This window comes from Ochotona princeps, chromosome 8 (genome assembly GCF_030435755.1).
Source record: "Ochotona princeps isolate mOchPri1 chromosome 8, mOchPri1.hap1, whole genome shotgun sequence".
Lineage (NCBI taxonomy): Eukaryota > Metazoa > Chordata > Mammalia > Lagomorpha > Ochotonidae > Ochotona > Ochotona princeps.
This window is the reverse complement of record NC_080839.1, coordinates 31,617,219-31,641,469: the sequence shown is the minus strand read 5'-3', so window position 1 is coordinate 31,641,469 and position 24,251 is coordinate 31,617,219. Positions and strand designations below refer to the sequence as shown.

Here is a 24,251-nt window from a genome sequence, read left to right as displayed (position 1 = left end):
AAGTTGCTATTTGTCCCAGCAGGCATGAAGCTGTCACTTCTGCAGTGCCTCGGTCTTGACTGGGGCCTTGTGCAGCTTCTTCTTGGTCTCCAGCACCTTCCATTTTCAGCCTTATTGGACCTCAACAGGTGTCGAGCTTTGTGTCAGAACCAACACCACACAGGATGCCTTTGGACCGGTGATCTCTGACCCACTGAAACTACACTCAAGGTGTTCTCTGTGGCTGGTACCTGCAGGAATCCGGGATTGCTGGCAGGGCTTTCCAGTTATTGGTACAGCTTTTGCAGGAGGAGGCTGTGCCTAATCAATGATTTCCAAGATGCTTTTTCCCAACTACACATCTCGGCTTGAGGATGGAACAATGGACCATACCTGAGTGGGGCAAAGACAAGTAAGTGGCCTAGAGACGGACGGCCCTGGAGGTATGGGAGGAAACACGAGGTCTCAGAGGTAGGACAGTTCTGGCATCGTATAGCTGTGAGTGCAGGACTGCAGTCAGACTTCATAGGATAATCCCAACACTCACTAAAGAAACATGCAAGTAGATGGGGTCACGCAAATAAAGCAGGACTCCATGGCCCTATGCTGACGTCAGCAAACTATAACCCTTGTCACATTTTGTCTATTGCTTATTTCTGTACAATCTGTATAAAGTACATTTTAAGTTCTGTCTTTCCAAAGTTTTTCTTCATATTTACTTACTTGAAAGGCAGAATTAACAGAGAGACAGAAATCTTCCACCTGCTGGTTCTCTCACTAACACCCACGCTAGCTGGGGCTGGGCCAGGCAGCAGCCAGAGCCAGGAACTCCATATGCAGATGGCAGGGACTCAAGCCAGGTGCATTAGGAGGGAGCTGGATCAGAAATGGAGGGAGGACTCAACCCCAGCTGTTGATGGGACATCTCAAATGTGTCAGAAAAGCGAACGAATATTACGAGGCATATGAACACTCTCCAAAATTCAAATGTGTTCCTAAATATGGTCTTAGAACAGTGCCAGACCCACTTGTCCCCACACTGTTACAACACAGCTGTAGAGTTCAGTAGCGCAGCCCACAGAACCCCCGGTGTTTATCATCCAGGGCCTTGGACTGAGACTTCTGCCACCCAGCTGTCAGAGCTTTAGGTCAGCACGTTTGACAGACAGGATATAGGAAGGAACCAGCCCAACCTTCCCATCAGCCTTCTGTGAGCTGCAGAGCTCAGAGCTGGTACACTGTGCTATTCAACGATGCCAAGCCCAGCCTGGGGGCCGACTGACTGCTGCCCATGTGCTGTTCCTTTCTCTGCAGCTTCCCGACCCAGCACAACGCACTACAGCCCAAGAAAACCAGGAGTCACTGTGCTAGATTTAAAAGCATTTAATGACATAGCATATATTTAACAGATGGGGCAAAAGTTGAGAGGTACAGGTCGTACAACGGAGCACCAGGCCTGAGCGACCGCTCCCCCCGTCAGGCCCAGCCTCTGCAGCTCGTTCCTATCGATGCCAGTTTTTTGATTGTGCAGTAAGATGAAAATTTGTCATTACAATAGTTACAGTGACAGAGAGATGCACACTATGTATCAAAGAGCAAGGGAATGAAGCAAATTATAACACAGTGTGGCGACGCACGAGCAAGTAACCATTAGGGTAACATGACTTTGTCCAGTAAATGCTTCAGTTCCACTTGTACACTTACCAATGATTTAAAGGGTTTATTATACATCTAGCTTTATTATACTTTGTACTAGAATTATCTCAAACATACAATATAATGTATTTCAGCAAAAAAAAAAATTGAAATTACAGATTATTTAAAACAGTATCAGTTTTCTATTCCTTCGTGTCCACCGACATTCTGAACCACAGTCGCAGTGGCTGCAGAAAAGCCGCGTGTCGTGTTAGTAGGTGGCGCTGGATACAAACGGTTTGGTCTGTAACAGAGTTACGGAGGGCTGCGCTGTGGCTGTAGCGACATCGTAATACACGGTCTGCTGAATCCTGGCCACTTCTGATCGGCAAGACTGAGGGTGACCCCCGGCAGCTACGCAGGAGAGAAGGGTGGCAGGAGACGGGTCCACCCCGCCCCTGGCGAGCACAGGGGCGTGAGCACCGCTGCCTTGCATCCCAACACTAGAGGCGGGTTATTTCCAACACAGCCTCACAAAATTGAGGAACGAGTTTCAGTATTGGGCTCTCATCTATATAATTTCATTAAAAAAAAAAAAATCTGGCCTTACCTCTGCACCTCAAACTTTTGTGACTTGGAGATAAAGTGTTTTAGGTGTATTTCCCTTATCCCTTCCCTCCCCCTCCCCAAGAAATGCTCTATAAATAAAAAAAAAAATCAACCACATTGAGGAACGTTAGGCACAGAGAGTAATGTGTTGGTTCTGAGCTTGCATGCTGGAATTTCACTGGAAAGGTAAGAGAAGGGCAGGACGTGAAGGAGAGGAGAGTTCATTTCTTTTTGCCGAAAAGGCTGAACCGCTTCTCTTTGTCTTTTTCTTTGTCCTTCTCCCGCTTGCCGGGACTGGACTCGCTGGTGATGGTGACAACGCTGGTGGGCAAGGTCTGCGCTCGGCTGGACGCCGGCGTGCTCTGTGTGCTGGCGGACACTTCGTGTTTGTCCGAGGAGATGGCCGATGAGATGGCCTGGATCCAGGCATTCATTTCCTCCTGGATAGGGGAGGGGACACAGGTTGACGTTCACCTACCAGGCTGTGGCTGGGAGGTGTCCTGGCCCCGCTTGCAGGCTGGTCCAGGCTAGCCAAGACGTGAGCCACCGGAGGTGGGCGGAGTCACGTCCTGGTACCTGTTCTTTACCAGTATGGCAGAAGGAACACGGATGGTCACTCCGGAATAGAGCAGAGGAAACAGGGTACCCTCTGGGATGTGGGGCCCAGCCTGGGAGGTGCTTTTTCATTTGTCAGCTGTTACGCCAGTGGTTTCCTCCTGGGATGACCATGAAGCAGCTGCTGAATGGCAGCAGGGTACAGTGCACAGGTGCCTGACTGGGCATCAGAACCCACGCCCAGTCCTGGGGTCACCTAACTGGGCCTCGTGTCCCAAAGCACAGCAGGCAAAGTCATCTACCCACAGATTCTGCGCTATCTGCTCTCCCTCACCAAGGGATGCAAGGTGACGTTCCTGGCTTCCTAGGGACAGAAACGGCATGGGACCTCGCCCAGTGTTGGTGATCATGGAGGCCAGACCCGAGACAGAGGCCGCCGCGGCTTGTGACGCACACCAGCAAGATGGGTCAAGCAATCACACTACAGACACCTAGAATACATTCCTAAGCATCTAAGAGAAATGCAACTTAAGAGACTTACATCATCTTTGGCTTGGAAGAGGTACTCATTGCCGTCATTTAGCCTGCAATGTCAAGGAACAAAAGCAGGTCACGATTCAACTTCAGAAAAACAAAAACGAACCAACCAGTTCCTATATTCCTAGGTGGGCTATGAAGAGGCCACAGGCATCCTATCAGAAATGCCAGCCAAGTCCCTGCACACAGCACTCCTGGGGGCCTGCTCAGACCCAGCGAAGGCTCCCTGGATATCAGGCTGCATAGAGGGATGGTGTGGTATAGTGGCTCAGATGTCCCCTGGGAGGCATGCATCCCATACTGCAATGGGATGGGAGTGAGTGATTAGGGCCCCCACATTCCATTCCTGCTGCCCTCCAATGTGGACCCTGAGAGGCACAGTAGTTGGCTCCCTGTCACCCCCAGGCAGATCTGGATTGAGTGCCTGGCTCCTGGCTCCGGGCCGTGGCCCAGCCCTGGTCGCTACAGGCCTTCAGGGAGTAAGTCAGTGGATGTCGGCCTTCTCCATCTCTGCCTCTCAAAATAAACACACACAGTAACAAAATGTTAAGCTCTTTTGAAATTCTGCTGCTGAGCCTATATTTAAATCCTCTGCATGAAATTTGAATTCCAGGGTCTCTGCAATGGAGAAAAGGTCTCCCAGGGTTTGTTTCCCACAGGTTTCAGAATAAAAGCAGCCACGTGTGTGAGGCCACCTGTAGGCATGGAGAGGTGTGCAGGTTTGGAGCGTTCGGTCAGCCACCACATTGCTGTGTCCTGGGGTCGCTCACTGACAGAGCTCAATATGACATGCTGCAGGCAGGCAGCACACTCCTTGGCAGCCCTGGCCTAATGCCACCAGCATACAGAGCTAAAAACCAGAGTTTCCTCAGATCTCAGGGCAAAGTGGTAGAAAGCTCAATCATTGACTTTTTATCTTTAACTGTTTTTAAAAAGACAAAGGGATTTTTATCTGCCTATTTTCAAGGAGAAGGAGAATTTCCCAGCTTGGAGTTGCTTTGCAGGGACGTGATATGGCCTGGGGGAAAGAGACACATGGGACCAGATGGTTCAGAAGCAGCTGGAGCGGCCACGGGAGGTCAAGGCAGGGCCTGGCCCTGGGACCCACCCAAGCATTTCCTGTTTGTCTCCATCTGGTTCTGTTATGACTCATTCAACCCAACTCCCAGTTAACTCAGGAGCAAAGAACAGCATTTCCTGAGTCTTGATAAGCAGAAATGATGAAAACAGGTTTTTGAAACTTCCCTCAAACTGGGGACTGGGATAATCCCAGATCTTAGGCAACAAGCTATATGTTCCAGGTGTCAAGAACCTGAGTTTCTTTTTCTTCAGTGCTCAGCTGGATCTGCAAGCCACAGGGAGGCTGGTGGCTAGATCCCCAGCCCCTCTAAAACTTGGAGACCTTCAGCCTGAACTTTCCTGGGGCGGTGAGGAGTGGGGGTGGTCTAAGGTGGCACAGAGGACCTGTCGGAGAACACTGGTCCTGCAGGCACACACACCCAGTCCCAGCCCTGGCTGTCACTCTCACCGGAGCTTGAATACATGTTTCTTCTTCTTGTAATCCAGGGCCACTTCGCACAAGGCCTCCTTCAAACTCACGGGCAGCTCGCTGTGGTAGGGAATTCCTGATGCTGCAGTCTTGGCGTCTTTGTAGAAACCCATCTCTTGGTTGTTGATGACACAATAGACATTGTGCCAGGACCTAAGTGGTAGAAAGAGGAAGGTCAGGTGCCAGCCACCCCTGCAACCTCTTGAACAGAATCCAGAACCTGATTGACATGCAAAACGGCCCTCACACAATGTGACGTGCGTTAGGGGCCCTCACTACAAGTCCTGTCTCAACTCAGACAGACTCAAATGAAAGCATGCTCGTTGCTACTGGAGCAGGTACCCAAGCGCTAGGACTCTGCATGTGGGGACATTCCTCCATCTCCGATATATGGGCACTCTCCATCTGATGCTGATGTCCTGTGCTGGCTCCCTACTGTGGTCCCCTCTGTGTGTAATGGGGCACAGGCCAGATCTCTCAGTTGGAATGTGCCTGCCCTCAAGCAGCAAGTCCTGTCAAGCAGGCAGACGCAAGGACCTTCAGGTCAATCAGCGCCAGGTGGCCTCTGCCCCATGGAATGGCACGCTGTCCCAATACACTAACATCTCCCTATCACCTACGTTGTCCTCCACAAGCATGATTAGAGGCGGTACCACTCCTTTCACGTGCAGTGTACAACCTGCACAACTGTGCCTGGCAGTCCTGGGAAGCTGGGTCTATTGGGCAGACACACAGCCTTTGGAGTTGGACATGCCCTGCTTTGCCATTTCTGGGCTTTCTACTGCCGGAAACAAGCTTTTATAACCTCCCATAGGTATCTTCATCCGTCAAAACAATGTAAATGGGGCTGATGGGAGGTGACAAACACAGAGACAAACACACAGACTTCCACTGTCAGTCCCAGGAATGTGACACCCCAGGGAGACATAAGATGAACGCAGTCCCGCGATTGCTCGCTGCCCAGCCACTTCAACCCCTAACGGGCATTACCTGCTCGAGGCTTTTTTGTTGTGGGCCTCCCACTCGTGCTTCCGATTCAGGAAACCTTCCATCTGGGCTGAGGGCGTCTCCTGGGTTCTGGCTGGCAAGGTGGCGGCACTCTGGGCCGGGAAGCTGGTCTTGGCTTTGCGATCAGAGGTGGGGGAGGGGACGGGGCTGGACTCCTTGGAACTCGTCCTCTGCTCGGCAGCGCCATTGACCATGTCGCTCATGTCTGCCGCATCTGCCATCTAGGGACAGTGGAGAGGCCATTCAGCTGATCCCATGAGCCACAGGGGGCGGGGGGGTGAGTGCATCCATTCCTAAACTGACTCGCACACGTGGCTGTGTATAAATGCCTGGTACAGATCGAGGCAGTACAGTAAAACCATTGCAACACCCCACAAAGCCAGCTGGGCACCGAGGACATTAGAAGGTGGGGATGGATTAATACCCGCCCGTTTTATGAGGAAATGAGAAAAGCGAAAGGCCAGTATGAGTTTTACTGCACTCGACTCCTCTGATCAATCCATTTTCTTTACTGTAACTCAATCATCTCCTCTTAGGGTTATACTTTAGAACAAGGACAACAGTAACAATCACACATATTAAAAATGAGAGAGAGAGAGAGTGGACGTTATACAGCAGCCACCTTACAACCAAGGATGCCACCAGAAGGGCTGGAAGTTGAAGCGAAAGGGCATTCACAAACAGATGGACAGACAACGCCACCAAGAGCAACACGCCATTCCCCCAAAATAAGACAAGGAAAGACCTCTGGCATCTGAAAGCGCTCTCTGGTTCTCTCCCCGTCCCACCCCTCAACACAGTGTCATAAACACATGCAGAAATTAGGACGACAGTCATGCATTTCACGTCTACCATCCCTGTTAGATTGGGGCACTTAAAAGAGCTGGAAGGCAATGAGGCAAGTCAACAAACATCAATTGAACCACATCTGCCGAAGTTGTATCGTGAGTGGGTGGTAGGTTGTGTTAAAGGAGCTGGAAAAGCCAATCACAGTCACTCAACACCACACAGCTATTTACCCCCAAACAAAGACAGAACCAGGGCCTTCCCCATCACGGGCTGCTGGATCACGGTGCCTCGCTGTACTGAGACGACAAAGCCCAGAGCGAGCCGGGCTGCCGGCGGCTCTGACCCTTCAGGCTGCAGACGTCTTCGGGAGCGTTCCTTTCCAAGCTCACTTAAACTGTAACCCTCATGGCTTTTCGGCCTTGGACATGTAGTAAGGTTCTTGAATTCATTAGCGCTTTCAGCCTGTGTACCGTCAACTGTGGACCATTTCCCTGTAGCAGCCCCCGGCTGGTAACACCCAGGGCGTGGGATTAGCGAAGTTACGAAAGCTGGGTGTGGCTGACGCTTTAGTGGATTACAGACAACCTGCACCCCTCATACACGGACAAACATGGAGGTGTCAATGGCACGCTCATTAGATACGTCCCCCACCACTGCTGCCCAGAACCAAAGTGGCACCAAATTAGCAGCAATGACCTCGACAGGATCAACGGCAGACTGGCCACCACCACCTCAACACTCGGCCCTGTCAGCTCTCGGGAGCTGCTGCTCTGACCCAGGTCTTATCTGAATGGATGGGTCCGGAGCTTGATCAAGCCAGCCCTTTGGGAAAGGGGCTGCTGAAAGCTCTAGCAGGAGGGAGAACCTATTTCTATTTTACATCCTACCTACGCAAAAGATCAGAGCATCTGGGATTGGGGTGAGGGGCTTGGCAATTTAAGGGCATTTCTGATTGGAATGCTTTATTCTCAGAGTAACAGGGGAGTCAGGATTATTGGGACAGAGAGGTAGCAGTGGGTGTGTGTGTGTGTGTGTGTGTGTTAGTGACTATCCTGGCCCTATAAATGCCAGTCTGAACACCCTTGTGCTTAAGAGCAGTGGGTCATTGAAATACTTCTTTAACGCTCAAAGGTAAAACTGCAAAAAGGGGAACTAAAAAAAAAAAAATCCCTGAGCCAAAAGAATGTTGGGTGGATTTTTATCAAGTTGACACACCTCTTCTAGTGTGAGACTTCATGACATTTCTTGTGAGGAGGAAGTGTAAATACAGTCTGGAAGGCCGGAGTCCAGGTGTGAGTCCAGAGAGAAATGGGGTTAGTATATACAGAAACCAGGTTAAAAAAAAATTTCGTGCTGCAGGTTTGACTGGAAAACTGCTAGTGATAGCAATGACCTGGGTATGGATGTTTACGTGGGAAAAGGCTAGAATCGACCATACGTGGCCAGACTCCGAGGCAGGCCACGGAGGCCTCTTCTGAGGGGAATTCTGCAGCAAAAATTTTTTCTTTTAGAGTTAGAAGCAAAGAGAAAAATCCCAAACCAATATGCAGAGATCATTAATGTTTATGCAAATGAATAACTAACCAAGAAAACAAGGAAAAATAAAAGGAACAAAATGAATTTTAATGGACATGTGCTTTAAGCATGCCGACAGACAGCACACCGCCAGAGACAAACACTGAAAGCAGTCACAGTGCTGTGATCACACAGTGGGTACATGTGGGTACATGCCCGCCCCGCCCCGCCCCGCCCCCCCACATGGCTTTTTTTTTGGTGATTAGCCCAGAGTGCTGTAGCGGCTGAGCACGCCTGATGGATTCAAGTCAGGAGGTGAACACAAAGGCAACATGACAGCTAGTAGCATGGGAGCACTGGATTCCCAAGGGCACGAAGCAACACAATTTTCAAGTTCATTAACTTGAGTCTCTGCACCATCACTTAGAAAAAAATACATATATTTTGTTTTTTTTCTTTCAATGTAATCCAATTGTAATAAAAAATTTTGCTCTGGTAAGTGATAATTCATTTAAAAAATTCAATAGAAACATGAGAGTGAATGCTGGGATTCACTTTCCCTCCTCATGTGCGTACATAGCCATTTTTTTTTTTTATTAGAAAAAGCATAAAACTGGATATCAGTCATGATGATACAAAATTGAAACACACACACATACATATATATATATATGGAAACATCACATATATACATATAGGTCAGTGACACACAGTAAAATTTGGAGCCAAAACATGCGCCAGGGTTTCCTGACGACCAAAGATGATGAATTTTATGTTTTAAGGCAGAGACCCAGTGACGGTGCACACTACTCCCAGAACATAAGAAGCTTGGCATCTATCTCTATACCCATCTACAGTCACAAGTAGATAGATATGTACATAGAGATAAGGAGAAACAAACAAGATGCTATATGATGTTATCCTGACAAAAGAAAAAAAAAAGACATGCATCATGAAATGAAAAGACAAATTAGACTTAACTCATGGAGAACACATATCAAAACAGGTTTCTGATGCTACTAAAACATCTACATATGGCAAATGAGCGAGTGGATGTCTCATGATGTAGTATGGATTTGGTTTAGTTTTTATCAGTACCAGAAAACCACCTCTTTCATCTGCTCCTAAAGAAAGGGATTTTTGCTTTAAAAAAAACCAAAAAACAAAAAACAAAGCCGACAACATTTCGCTCCCTGCTGGCAGCCTGCCACCCTAGAAGACTCCACACTGCGAGTTCAACAAACAGCCCTGTTGGAAGGACTGCTCCCTCCCAGAGTGGGCCGGCAGAGACCTGCTAGTGAACTCCTGTCTGCTGACCCTGACCGGCCCCGGCACCTGTGGCGTTTAAGTCATCGGGATGAACCCAAGTGACTTTAGTTATCTGAAAAAATGAAAACATTGCCACCTCATGTCACTGGTTACAGGCAGGGGCTTTGGAAGTCTGCAGGCAGGCTCCCTCAACACCCAAGGACTACCGCCCCACCTCCCCGCTGTGTTTTTTTCTGAGTCCTGGCGGTGTCCACATGGATCAAGACCTGGGTGGTGGTGGCAAGTGGCAGGCAAGCCCACAGTTCCCAAGTCAAAACTTGGCAGGAAGAGGCAGGAGGGAAACTGGCTCGTAAAAACTAACGTGTGACCTGAGCGTCTCAAAACGGTTGAGATTCTGTACCGAACATAAACCTAGCTTTCTGGAGTCGACCTTTTTGTTTTGCCACCCTAAAAATAAAATCAAACAAAACTGAAATGCATTGTGCTTGGAATGTTCCATAGCTGACTTCAGGCTTTCTTCTGGCTTCTGAAGGTTTCCTTCCTCACCATCACTAGTAAACTGAGGCAAGTTAATAAGAGCTGTAAAGGAGGCTACATATAGCACGGAACTGTGCCCTGTTAGTACCACTGGGTGTGTCATACCTGTTAGAGTCTAGTTTTCTTCTTCATTAGGATGTAATCACATTTAATCTCAATTATTCATGTAAGGGTTTCGCTGTAAAATCTTAATAAAGTAAAAAGCTCACAATAAATAAACCAAAAAATAAGTAGGCTGCTATAAGGCAACTGGGTATATCCATCACTTAAAGAGACTCTACTAAACATGAGTTAAACACAAACAAATATAAAACCAAGGAAGGCTACGAATTAAGTAAAATTTCTTTTTAACACTTCGTGTGAGGTGGGAGCCAAGGAGTCAAAACCAACAGGATTTGGAAAGAACGGTTCTTGATAAATGGTAGTGAACTTCACAGTCCGGACCACTGCTGCTCACTGGCTGTCCGTCTGCTATTAAAGTTTTTGTAGTTTTGGTAGGTTTGAGAGCGGTAACTAACCCGTGGAGATCCCTGTTCAGCCGGCAAACCATTCTGGGACACTTGTTCTCCTTTGGAAGCATCCCTGCGAGGGCAGAGGGGAAAAGACAGAGGAGGGATAGGGAAGGAAGGGAAGAGGGTGGGAAGGAGGGAAGACAAGGAAAGAAAATGAGAAGGGTAGGGGAGAACCACATTAGTCACTTTCATCAAAACCCTTTCCCCTTAGAAGCCCTCTTTCATGGAACACAGTTGTTTTGAAGGCTTGTGACTTTCCAAGTGCTTCAGACAAGCCTGCGGGAAGCCCCGTGCCTCTCCTCCCAGCCCATCACAGGCACTGCCAGGGGCTCGTGAGGCTCTCGGCACAGCAACCAGCTGTGTGCAGAGGACAAGGCTTCTGCCTTTTATATGAGGTCACCCAGTCCAGCCTCAAAACCATGGGTCTGAAACCTGGGCAGTCCATGTTCTCCATCTAACCATATGGGAACTGTGTGTGTCAGCGTGCGTGCGTATGTGTGCATGTATATACCCGTGCCACTCACAGAGCCACGTGGCTGTGGGCAGGCCAGCGTGCTCCGTGTTACTCAGGGGTGACTATGCAGTTCTGGGCAGGCTGCACAGGTCACTAACCAGAAGGGCACATAGGCAGAGATGCCCCACAGGTTCCTCTTGTTACCAAGGCTAAGGCTCCAGCCCCCAGGGCTGCCTCTAACTCACCACTGTTGCTGGGACTCAGTCTCCTCTGAAACCTTTGTGCTTGGCTCAGGAGAAGGCGGCCGCCTCTTCCTCTCTTCCTCCTCTTGCTGTCTGCGCACTTCCAGTAACTCCAACTGCGAGGGGGAACACAGCGGGGTAGGGCAGAGCCGGAGGAAGGGGCTTGGTTCTGCCTGACCGGTTTTCTACACTGACTTTTGCCCAACCACCAGAGACTCTGATATCCTGAGCGAACTGACAACAGGTGTACAGGAACTGCAGTGACCTGAAACTACGGCAAAATGTCTGGCTCCACGGGATGGCAGAATTCCTGAGTTGCTTGTGGGTCCCAGGGAGCTCGGGTTTAATTTCAAAACTGACTGTGCAGTTTTCAGTCTGGACACCCTACGAGAGCTAAAAGGCAGCACAGACATAGTCGCAGTAATACTAAAGCAAGCTTGCGCTGTGGTGAGGCTCTGTGTTCAGCCCAAACCAAAGAACACATAAATAAGCCACAGAGTGGCCTCATTTGAAATGAAGCCACTTGGTGAGCAATGCAGTAGTTTTCAAAAATAAAACAGCAGAAATTTGAGAGGCAGAGAGAGAGAGAGAGAGAGGGAGGCCATGCAAGCACTTCCATTCACTGACTCACTCCTGAAAAGGCCACAATGGCTGAGACTGGGCCAGGCCAAAGCAAGGAGCCAGGAACTTAATCCATGTTTCCCACAGGACTGACAGGGAAGCAATCACTTGAGCCATGACTGCTGTTTACCAAGGTCTGCATTAGCAGGAAGCTGGAGGTTTGAACCCAGGTACCACAACAAGCTACGGGGGCATCTCCGCCACTGCCTTCACCAGCAGGTGTAATGCCAGCCCCAATAAATCTGTTCTTATTACCAAAGCTGCAGGTACCTTTTCAGTGTATGTGCTGCTGAAGTGAGCACTTAGGCAGGTGCATTGTAAAGCCCCAGAGCTGTAGCAAGGAGCAGCAGTTCTGACACCTGTGAAGAGGCATGCTCTCTAGTAGGAGTGCAAGCGTTTCAGAAGAGGGAAACAGCAGTCGTACAAAGGCCCATTCCACGCCTGTGATGAGGCTGGCAACCAGGATGAGGAGTGGGCTGGGTTTAGCCAGCCTTAAGGCCGAGCTATGCTGAGTGAGAATTCTAACACTGAAATCCTCAAGAACATTTTTAGGTCGTGCCCCTCTTGAAGCCCAAGCTTATATGAGATGTAAGCAAAAAAAGTGGGTCTAAAGGGAAAACCCATTCCCAGGCTGGGAGCCACCCTAACTGGTAAATGCAGAGTCGCAGCAGGGGACAGACCAGTCCTGCCTTTCTCCCCAATCCCTATTCCCCGAGCATCACCACCTTTGGGAAGATTCCTACTGCTCCGTAGCAAGCCAGGCAGGAGTCTGAACTCCCTGATCTCCCAGGCAAGTGAGAGGACCAGGCTGCCCAGGAGAAGCCACAGGCGGAGCGTGCCTGCCACTGCTTACCGTCGTCAGCCGCTCCAGGGCGGAGAACCTCTCGTCCCAGGTGGCTGCAGACTTCTCAAATGCCTCGTGGCGCTTGATGAGCTTCTCCACCTCGTCCACGCTCTGGCCTATTTCTCGGCTGGACAGGTAGGGCTCCTGTCCCAGGAGCCAGGCCTCGGCCACGCTGGCATCCCTTGAGAACTGATGGACCTCCAAGACTGCACAGAGCACCAAGAGCCAGTGAGCCAGGACCTGGGACTGCTGCCCTCTGGTGGCAGCTATCTGCACAGCCAGCTTCAGGGCCATTCTAGATCAGGGCAATGACTGTGCAAATCCCAATTTTGTCAGTGGTCATGTTAAATTCAGAGGAAAAAGAACTGGCTGGAATTAACACTATATTTCAGTTACCCAAATGCAAAACACAGTATTTCAGCTACTAAAATCCATTACATCCTGGTGTTTTTCCTTTCAGTCTAAATGCAATAGGTATTTTATACTTGTAACGGGCTCACTGCACCTTTTTGCTTGAAAACATTTCTGGTTTCTGCACTGCAGTGTCACTAGTTACTGTACTGCATCACAGGTCTATAAGGCATGTCCTGCCCTTTCCAAGAGGCCAGCCTCACAGTCCTGCAGGGCAGCCACAGAACATCCTTTGTTGGGTGACAACTGGGTGTTGTATTCTGGGTGGAGGAGAGGGAGGGAAGGACTGAGGAACACTACAGAAAAGGAGCACGGTGTGGCCTGAGGCTCTGTTTCATTCTGTTCCTCCACATACAAGGTGGTAGGACTGACTGCTTCCACCAGTACCACCACCTCAGTTATGAGAGCGTGGGTTAGAACTCAGCTTTGCGCTATGGCTGCATCTGGTCCAGCCATGTCCCGGACTGTGCCAATGAGCAAGGCACTGTGAGCATCCATGCTCCCAGAGGCTGGCCAACCTGTTCCTTTTGTAGCCTTGGAGCCTCTGCCATAGCTATATGGAGAAAATGCCGCCTCTGCCCAAACTGTCCCTGTGCCTCCAGAACACAACCCAGCCTCTACTTCACAGCAGCTAATGAAACTGCCTTGGAATTCTTACATTGCATAGACCAAATCCTCACCCAGTGAGTGGTCATGGCTAAGGTTCTGAGGGCTTTGAGCTGCCCTCCCCGCTGCTGCCCCCCAGGTGTGCCTTCTCTGGCTGCTGTAAACAAAGACCTTTCAAAAAAGGAGGCCTGCACTTGTTTTCACACGAGGCACACATGGACTGAGAGCATTAGGAAAGAGCCTGGAATGCCAAGACAGAATGGCAAGGCATGGTCAATAACGATGGGGTCCGGGCCACTCACAGCGCTCCTGCCAACTTTGAAGCTCTCATGCTATACTTTAGAAGCTCCGTGCTGAGGCAGTAGCAGCAGAACTACTCTCACAGCTCACCGTGGGGGATGACCTGCATGAGTTTTAAGACACTTGGAACAAGGTCAGGTCATGGCCAAACCTTAAGAGCTGTGATGCTGTCAGTCTCCCACTAGGGACATCACACACGCGATTTCAGTTCAACTTGGCAACTGCCTGACTGCACTAGGAACTCTTCTTAAAAACAGCTGCAGGAGCAGGGGTGGGGTGCTTCTACCTGAACCCTCCCAGGGGGATGCCAAGTATCCTCACTGTGTTGTTCCAAACAACACCCCAAATCCCACTTACATGGTGGGGCTCGGTCACTGGGTGAGAAATAATGAGTGTGCTGCAGGAAACTTCCTGTACATGATACATTAAAAAGAAGCATCCAGAACTCAAAACACAGAAAGACAAACGAAGGCTGTCCTTACTCAGTCTTAACCACTCCCATCGGTCTTCCCACTTGTCGATCATTTCTTTTCTCTTTTCCGTCAACTGCAGTAACTTTTCCTTGATCTGTGTGGAAAGAAGGACCCCACAACATCTTACTGGAATGCACCACACCCTCTGCCATCCCCTTAGTGGACAGAGACCAAGCCAGGGACCACCGAAGAGCCTGCTCAGCTTGGCAATCGTCTTTCCAGAAAGGGCTGAGCAGGAGCCAAGGTTGCCCCATAGCCGCTCTGTCCTGAGGAGGCCTTTCCCAACTCCGCTCCCTGTGACAAATGCCCTCCAGGAAGGGGCGCACAGCAGGAGTGGCAAAGCCCTGACCCCTGGTTTGATCCAAGGGGAGTCCACCTTCCTAAGCAGAGCCAGTCACCATCCTCTACAGAGCAAACTGACCCAGGGCACCTGTGACTTGGATGATGGGAGAGGTCAGAGGTTCTCTCGCAACCTTCAGCCCTCAAAACGCCATCTTCTGCAGCACAGATCTGCCAGCTGTGACCTACATTCCTATGTAACTGATTCTAGCACATGAGAAAGAAGGAACACACGTTTGAAATGTGTGTATACACAGGCAGATGTGAATGAATGGAAATACGCATTCCTGTGTGTGTTTGTATGTGAAGGCACACTCACAGACAACACACAGAAAATAGTCATTTGCCATCTTAACAGCTGGCTTCTTTCCCACCCACAGCCCCAGAGCAGAGCAGCGGCCCACCTCCTCAGAGGCGTAGTGTTTCCTCGCCAACAGGGATTTCCCAAGTTCAATGCAGGTTGTGAAGCTGTCATTACGAGCATCAATTTCAGCTTTGATACCTTGATGATTGTTCATTAACAGTTCAACGGATGACACATCCCTAAAATCAGACAAACAGGAGATCAAGCTTTCCAAAAAGTGTAGGCTGTAATGACCTATAATTAATTTGAAGGAAATTGTCTGGCAGCCAAAATAGCTTTTCAGGTGTGATTCACGGTCTGTACCCAGGCCGGGACACTAGCACTAAAGCAGGACAAGAGTGTAACTTCAGGGCTGGCTACACAAACTCACGCTGAGGGCAAGACTACTTTTATTTCTGTGTATGCACTTGAACAACTCAAAATGGCTGCTAGGTGCATGCCAGAAAAACTCACTGGACTTTTCAGTGGAGGCTTTCGCTTTTTGCAAGGCAATTCAGAAAGATTCCCTCAGAGATAGCCAACAAGGCAGGAACAGGCACCTCAATCCCATCGTGTCCCGATGGGTTAATTATTGTAGGTAGCTGCTACAGTCTTCTTACTCAGACATGAACAGCTACACAGCATGGGAACCAGCTTAGAAACCAATGACTGGTGGAGCTGCAAGAGCTCTCATGAAGCAAAACCTACTGACCCTGATTCAGGAAACACATCTGCTTTATATATATGTACATAAGTACATACGGCCTATTCACCTATGTGAAACAAGAAGAGCAAAGTGAACAACATGGAAGCAGATGTTGAGGGTATGCAACAACTTCAAGAGTAATAATATATGGAAAGGGACTGAGTGGTGTTTAATTCAACAGACAAGAAAAAGGGGACTTCAGAGAGCCACCTGGCTCCAAAGGTGAGGTTGTTAGTCACGCCCAAGTTGGGCGCAGAGGTGCCTGGACAAACAAGGAATGACACCAGGCTATCCGCCTGCTCCGGCTGCCTGGCAATGGCCTGCAAGAGCAACAGTCCCCAGAGACCAAGACTTTTACCTGGGCTTCTCTTGGGCCTCAATTTGCCGAATGACATCCTCCATCCAGAGCATGAGGTCACGCACCATGCTGAAGAAACGGAACTTGTCCCCTGTGTCCACCAGCCGCACCCTGCGGCCCTCGCAGGCATCCAGCAGGGCCTTCCAGGCCTCCAGGACTTCGTTCTCACGCTTCTGGATGTCATCTGCCTTGTCACCAGCATAGGCCGCCTGCAGGCGGGCTGCGTCCTCCTGCAGCTGCCTGACCTGTGGAGTCAGAGATGAGGTGGGTCAGACTGCCTAAGGCCTTCCTGCCATGGTCCTGTTGTTCTCCGTTCATGGGCCACCCACTGTTCTGCTCACCCCAAAGGGGTCACCAGCTCAAAACGGAGCCCTTGTTCTTCACTGAACAGGGTTCGTTTCACATGATAAAGCCAATCAGATGTCACAGGAGTGCAAGCTGGAGAACCCAGGAATGAGGAATGGTCCCAGGGAGGTGGTTGGGGGTGAAGATGTCACACTCAGACTAGTTCCAAAAGATAAGAATCCAGATCGCTCTTTCGAGGCAATGTTTCTACTAAAAATAGGAAACTGCCGGGAATACAACTTAGGGACACCTTTGCACCGCTAGATGATGTTGCTGACAATTAACACCCATATTGCCCAGCAGAGGTCTCGTCGCATCCAATGATGCTGAGAAATCTGACCCACCTCAAAGGAGAGGGGGAAATTTGGGCTGGTCAAATGTCATCAAAACTTTGTACAATGAAAGATCAATGGCTTTAGGATTGTGATTGGTGTATGTGTAGCTAACTTGAAGCTTTAACTACATCTATGTATTTTTAGTGTGCTTCTTCAGCTATGGTAGTCACCAACATAAAAGGAGACATCAACAAGCCAAAACAAATTTGGTATGAAGAGAAAGTTCAGAGAGCAGGAGATACAACGTAACAGTGTGGTAGATGGGCATGCTGTCCTGTGTCTACTAGGTGGCGGATATTCAAATTTGATGATCTGTTTGCTGGTGAGTGAGTCATCACCAACAGCTCACAGCTCCTTAGAAGGAAAACATGCAGTACCCAAGGACATCATAAATGCATACACCTTCTGATTTCACGACCCCACTGTAGGGAATTTATCCTGCATACATTGTTGCAGAGTTAGGAAATAAAATGTACAAAGGTTTATATAAATAAGCAGAAGACTGAAAGTAAAGTAATATCCACAGATGAACGACTGATTAAATTAAGACTGATGTATCCAACAAGGTACTCCTATCTAGCATGAATAAGAAAGAGGAAGCTGGGGCCCAGTGCATAGCCTAGTAGCTCAAGTCTCCGCCTTGCATGTGCTGAGATTCCATATGAATGCCAGTTCTAATCCTGGCAGCCCTGTTTCCCATCCAGCTCCCTGCCTGTGGCCTGGGAAAGCAACTGAAGACAGCCCAAAGCCTTGGGACCCTGCACCTGCGTGGGAGACCTGGAAGAGGCTCCTGCCTTTGGATCGGCTCAGCTCCAGCCATTTCGGCCACATGGGGAGTGAACCAGCAGGTGGAAGACCTTTCTCTCTCTCTCTCCTTCTCTCTGTAAACCTGACTTTCCAACAAAAATAAATGAATCTTGAAAAGAAGAAAGAATGAGGAAGCACTCCATGCTGTCTTCTGAAAAAGTGCTCCAAGACGACAGCTAAGTGGAAAAATCAAAAAAAGCAGGCAATGTGCATGACATTCTATCTTCTGGGCTAAAGGGGGTGGTTCTTGAATAGAAACTCATATCTAGGAGTGGGTGAGCCTTTCTAACAGAAACTGTATGGTTATTTCACACGTAAGCCTGTATTTACACACATTTTATGTTTTATAAAAAGTACTTCCATATTATTAGTGCCATTCAATGCATTTAATGTCTAATTAAAGATAAGCAGAGAAATGGAAACATTCCTAATTATGACACCCAGTCATCATTTTACTGATGAGACCATGGGATCAAAGTTGCCCACAGGCAAGCAGCAGTGCTGGGCACAAGGAGCCTTCAGCTGTCTGAAAGGAAGGGTCCCACGGGACACACACCTGGGTCGGAGGGGAGAGGGATAACTGATCCCCCAAGCACTTTAGGAGGTGGGAGGTAAGGAAAAGAAGGTTCTGATGAAGGACGCTCAGAAGAATCAATGGGATTCTTAGATTAGTGTTTTGATTTCCAGGCCCTTCGGAGCTTTTGGAATTACTCTTGAATCGTGGCTCAGGTGTAACTCAAGATGTAATAACCAAAGTCCTGGAAGATGATTTGAAACACTGACTCCCTATATGACTACTCACAGTTTCCGACCACTTTTTCCTGTGCCACTGAGAGGCAGAGAGGCAGACAGACAGAGGAGCCAGACAGATACTGTGGAACTGGCGTTATGGCACCGTGGGTTAAACTGCTGGCTGCATTGCTGACTTCCCACTTGAGGGCTGGCAGGACGCTAGTATGCTGAATGATACTGCTGCCTCCCAGGGTTAGCACTGGGGAGGAGCTGGAGTCACGCCAGGGCACTCCAAGGTAGACTGCCCGCTCCCGTCTGGTCGCCTTCAAATGCTTGTGGAGAAGACTCAGTAAAAATGCCTACAGAAATGAACCACTGCTTTACAGGGCATCTGGGTGCAAAGCCCCATGCTGTGTTCTCACACCACTGCTGCTGCTCTGAGGGGAGGATGTGAGCCGATCAGGCTGGCACCAGGGGAAACTGTGCAGTGCGAGATGGCACCTGCTTATGGGAGCCTGTGCTGAGGGCTGTCCTGACCAACCTGGCCCGGGTCAGTACCTCAGCATCCCCGTTGACAGCTGTCAAAAGGCCCAATGCAAACAAGTTCGGTGAGAGGGAGACAGGCCGCCCTGAGGTGGCAGGTCCCCGTCCCGGGCATGGCTTGACCCTTGTTGGGTCCTCTGAGCTCACATGAGGGGAAGGGAGCTAATGACAAAAGGAGGGATTAACTCCATCATGTCCTGAGTCACCGACAGTTCTCAGACTAAGGGATTTCACACCTGCAAAGGGAAAATGTGCTGCTTCTGCCAGGTCCTCTACCTTCGTCTCTGGAGATCCCAAATTATCCCTAAGCTGTTGTCAAGAGGCAGGGCTGGGAAAACATTCTCGGGGCTCTGGCTGTGACATATGTCTGGCAAGCATCACTTTAACCCTTGATGCAAGAGGACCTACAGGTTAGAAAATGAAACTTGGAGCCACACCAAGCAACAGGAGTGGGAGGGAATTCAGAAGTCAAGGCGGTCTGCCCACAGAAGCAGTTCTGAAGTACACCAAGGCATGGTAGGTGGCTGAGGCTCTAGATGGGGCTGGCTGAGGACAAAACTCAGCCGCCTGGTTTAGCAAATAAAGGCCCACTGGAACACTGCTACGCTCAGACATGCCTGCATCATCTGTGGCTGCTGTAGGTTTTCAAGTCAGAGCCAAGTACCTGCAGTACAGGTTCTAGGCCCAACAATGCTGAAGAGATCTATGCTGTGTGATGTGGCCCTGCAATGGAAAACAACATGCTAAACCCTATACAAGACAAGCAAGACCCTCCTTAATCCCCTCCATCATACATCGTTAAGAAAACTGGCTTCTTTTTGGGGAACACTGAAACTTAAGGGAAAATTTTTATTTTGCAACCAAAAACTCAAGACTAAACAAAAAACTGCACAGAGATTAGAAACTGGAGTGCTTGGCTGCTGTACTGCTATTACTTTGTCTACAATCTTTCAAACAGAATCTGTCAGGCATCTTATGCCGGAGTGGGTAGACCATATGAATTATATAATACCAGAATTCTGTTTTCTCTTTACATATGTATACACAGCTCTGAACTTGGACATTTTTCTGGATGGATGTCAACATCATACAAAGCCAGGCTAAAGCCTGTATGCTGTAAATGTGTGTGTGTGTGATTTATCCATGCAACAAAAATCTGGAAACACAGCAAACTCTTAACTTCACGGACTGGTAAGAACATTCTAATGATGTGTGTGCACTTGTGCATTTACCATGGGTAATCCTTTGGTTGAGGAGTCAAGAACTGGAGGGATGCTAGGAGATGCACAAAGCTGTTCTTGGAGAGAGACCCTCCCTCGACCCAGGGCAGCCAGCTGCTCACCTGAGTGCCCAGGGCCTGGATGTCATGCTCAAACGTGGTGTGCATTCTCTGCAAGGTCTCCACTGTGTTCTGATCACGACCGAGCTCCTCCGGGAGTTTCTTGTGTTTGTCCTGAATGCGTCCAAAGATCTCCTTGGCATCATGGTAAAACTTATGCAGTTCGTAGGAGGCAGCCAGGATCTGTGTTCTCGTGTCGATGAGCTCCAGGAGGTCAGCCCAGGCTTCATTGAGGCCATCCTTCCACTCAGCGATGGTGGCTGCATCTGAATGTCCCGAGTTGATAAGCTCATCGGCCATGTGATTGACTGTGTCCACGCGCTCCTGCCCAATGTTGCCCGTGTCTCGGGCAAATTCCCGAAATCTTTCTTGTAACATCTGAAATGGGAATGGGTGTTAAGTTGTGAACATTCTACCCCTTGATCACATGACTATCCTTTGAAGAAATATGACTTCAAGGAAGAGGTCACCAGAACAACAGATGTTAGCCCCAAAACTTCTCATCAATCAGGTTCCTTCCTGCTTCCTGCAGCAGAGGAACACACCGCTGTCCCTGCCTTATGTTGCAGGAGAAGGGGCACAGAAACAATAGTGTTAGTGCAGTAAAAGCCACTTGTTGATGATAATACCAAGTTGAACCTAACAGCCATGAACCTCTGATCTGAGCCAAAGGCATTTTATCTGCTCACAGATGGGAGACCAAGTGGTTTTCCACGCTATTGCTCATTACACACCCACTCAGGCTCCGCCCAGAGTACTTGCCGTCACGTGCTCGTAGTCCTGCCCCAGCTCATGGGACCCTGCGACCACCTCCCTCTCAGCAATCCACTGCTCCAGGTCGTCCACCTCCCGGTTCAGCTGGAATAACCTGTGCCTCTCATCCAGCTTGCCTCTCCTTTCTTCGGCGAGGTCCTTCAGTCCAGCATACAGCTTGTCTACTTTGGACTGCCGCATGCTAATGCGCTCGCTGAGAGAGGGGAGAGATGGAGGGGAGCAGGAGGGAAAAAGGCATTTAAATGTCAGCTTTCTTAACGGGAAAAGCCAACGAGGTGGAGATAACAGCATAGCATGTTCTGTTCAATTTCTCCAAGGAAACTTCTGGTTAGCCTATTCATCCTGAAAATTCAATCTTGAAAATTTGAACTCAAACTTCAAATGATTAGAAGCCATTGTGTAAACGAGACATAACAGGGCTGAAGACCATGTTCAATGCAGTGATGGGATGGAAAAGCCCTAACTCGGTGCTGCTGGCTCTGGAAGAACGGCTTTTCTTCAAATGTTAAAGCCTAATGCAAAACCCAACAGTCACCTTCCACTCAGGCACTCTGCCACCAGGGGGACTGGGGACCCCCTGCTCTCCATCTTCTGTGGGATGAGCACTCTTCCCTGGCTGTTTCCAGTTCCTGCGTGCTGGGTGTGCTGTTAGGATACTGCATCCCTGCCCCTGCTACTTCTGCTCAGATAACAGTCTCCTAACAGCGGATTACAGATAAAGATTGCTTGGTTATCCTCATTGGGGACTGGGATGCCATGCCCCCGGGAAGCATCAACATGGCCACTGACCTTCTCCTTAACCCCCGGCCTTGGACAAGTGCAGGGAGTCAACCCCTTTCCTTGCTAAGTCACAAACTCACATATAAAGCCTGACTGACTGCTGACTACTCAACGCAGGAGCCCAGCCTACTCTCAGCAAGGACTACACACTCACCTTTTTCCCCTCTTAAAGCATTCCAAGCATTTGAAGTGTAAAAGTGGGAGGGGTTGAGGGTAATATCGTTTTGTTCTTTCTGGGAGTCCTTTTATTTTCTGGGTCCCCATATTACTGTCTGTCACTCTTTTTCAATACTAGCAAACACTTTCTTGAACTGGATGGCTTTTCCAACCCAAAGGGGAGTACTGTGATTACTGACGTCTCAGCCAGACACTCGAGTTGCTGATTCACAACACCAGTAACCTTACACTAGGGCCATGTCTAGGAGGTACCAACCCAGAAGACCAACTTCCTAGGGAGCAGTTCCCTCTTTCTGTTCACCAAAGCCCTATGGGGTGATCTCAGAATGCATCCCAAGGGTCTATGTACCGTACCAGTAACCCTAGATGAACACTGCTGTTTTCTTTTTGGGTGTGCGAGAAACAGACTCTTTGCCAAGTGTGACTGCCGGCTGGGCCCACCCTGGTGTCACAGCACTCACCTTTCAGGATGGCTGTCGGCCACCAGGGCCCGGCTGGTTTTGGAGAGCTGATGTACCGTCTCTGCATAGTCCTCCACAGCTTGCTCCAGAATCTGGTGTTTTTTCAACATGGAGACAGCACTCTGCTCATCCTGCAAAGAGGGGACTGTCATAACCACAGCCCTCCACCTGCAGCCTGGTACCACCCTCCAGGGCAATAGACCAACTGCATGGCAAGGCAGGAGGAAAGACCAACAGAATGAAATACAGCAAGGGAGGCACAGGCAGGCAACCCAGGCGCACTCCCAGGGCCTCTGCACGGTGTGGAGCACACGCAGCCTCCAGGAAAGATGGCCATGAGGATAAGGCAGCCCCTCTGCTGTGTAACGTCAGCTCGGACATGCTAAATATATTCTAGAGAGTAGACATTTCTCACTCTATCAGCTAAGTGGATGACAGCATTCTGGAACCTAGAGATACCACCCTATGCATTGTAAATGAGACAGCCCTACACAGACAGTAAGAAAGGTTCTAAGCAAACTTGAGTCCAAGAAAAGAAAAGGAAAGAAAAGGAAAGAAAACAAAAGGAAAGAAAAGAGGGCATATGTCAAGAAAAAAACAGCAGCCAGATCTGAGATCCCTTTGTGTACCCGGCTGGCCCTGGAAGCTTCACAGGAAGCAGTGGAGAGCTCACACAGAGTCGCCAGCAGAAGGCAAGCTCAGGTCTCAGTGTGGGCTCTGTCAACAGCCTGCTTCCCGCGCCTGCCTTCAGAGGCCACGGCCACCCCTCACCCTCACCTTGGCCTTCTCCTCAGACATCATGTATAGCTCCTGCTCGCTCATCCATGCCTCAGCCTCAGCCGCATCGAAGTAGTACTGCTGGGCCCTGTGGGCTTCCTCCAGCCGCCTGTGGCGCTTCTCGGTCTCCTCGATGAGCTGGCCCCACAGCTGCTTCAGGTCAGCGAGCCGTTGCCGGATGGCCTCCGCATTGAGGCTGCTGCTATCGGTGACAATGTTCTGGCTCCGCTCAAAGATGTCATCAATGCGAGGCTGGTGCCCCTGGATTTCTTTCTGGAGGGTCTGTGCGGGGGTGGAAGACATCCACAGAGCCTTGCTAAACGACAACAGCCTGGAGTTTATGTCGACCCTGCCAAGCTCGCCCGTTCTACGCCTCGTAATTAGGAGCCCGCACAGGCCTAAGCACAAATGCTTACCTGGTTTTTCTTGATGAGGAGCTGCACGGTCTGGAGGTTGTGGCCATGATCCGTGGAGGTTGCCAAAGGCATCCTCTCGCCAACCCACAGCTGGAAAGCATTGCAAACAAGGGTGAGGATTGTTCATGAGAATAAACGGGACATGGGCAAGTGCAGTGAGGGGAGAGCCAGGGTTGGCTCTATAGGGTGAATGCTCACTCCCTGGCAAGGGCAGACCGAGGGAGGGCATCCTTCTTCCCACCCAAGGTATGGCAAGACTCAGCCTCCCGCCTCTGCCTGGCTGCAACACTGGGCTGGCCAACAATCTTCCCCACATGTTTGAACAATCTGTTCTGGGGGCAAATTGCAGTGTCTCGGGCCTGGCGGCGTGGCCTAGAGGCTAAAGTCCTCGCCTTGAACGCCCCGGGATCCCATATGGGCTCCGGTTCTAATCCCGGCAGCTCCACTTCCCATCCAGCTCCCTGCTTGTGCCCTGGGAAAGCAGTCGAGGACGGCCTAATGCATTGGGACACTGCACCCGCGTGGGAGACCTGGAAGAGGTTCCAGGTTCCCGGCTTCAGATCGGCACGCACTG

At 49.8% G+C, this 24,251-nt stretch overlaps 1 protein-coding gene across 3 annotated transcripts in view; it reads right to left on the bottom strand.

The window, feature by feature from the left end:
• Positions 1-1,347: 1,347 nt before the first annotated feature.
• SPTBN1 (spectrin beta, non-erythrocytic 1) overlaps positions 1,348-24,251 on the bottom strand; it is a 186,235-nt gene continuing 163,331 nt past the window's right edge. The window contains exons 21-35 of one of the 3 annotated variants that reach the window (XM_004580140.3): positions 23,678-23,767; positions 23,262-23,543; positions 22,485-22,615; positions 21,055-21,259; positions 20,296-20,670; positions 16,192-16,436; positions 15,189-15,327; positions 14,455-14,539; positions 12,665-12,861; positions 11,194-11,306; positions 10,501-10,564; positions 5,855-6,093; positions 4,844-5,017; positions 3,320-3,362; positions 1,348-2,663 (exon numbers count right to left, since the gene is read on the bottom strand). In XM_004580140.3, coding sequence (XP_004580197.2) covers positions 2,445-2,663; positions 3,320-3,362; positions 4,844-5,017; positions 5,855-6,093; positions 10,501-10,564; positions 11,194-11,306; positions 12,665-12,861; positions 14,455-14,539; positions 15,189-15,327; positions 16,192-16,436; positions 20,296-20,670; positions 21,055-21,259; positions 22,485-22,615; positions 23,262-23,543; positions 23,678-23,767 — 2,601 coding nt within the window. In that variant the 3' untranslated portion in view covers positions 1,348-2,444. Of the gene's footprint in view, positions 2,664-3,319; positions 3,363-4,843; positions 5,018-5,854; positions 6,094-9,529; positions 10,565-11,193; positions 11,307-12,664; positions 12,862-14,454; positions 14,540-15,188; positions 15,328-16,191; positions 16,437-20,295; positions 20,671-21,015; positions 21,260-22,484; positions 22,616-23,261; positions 23,544-23,677; positions 23,768-24,251 lie in introns of those variants that run through there. The other 2 variants (XM_004580141.2, XM_058667789.1) reach the window with 2 other exon arrangements.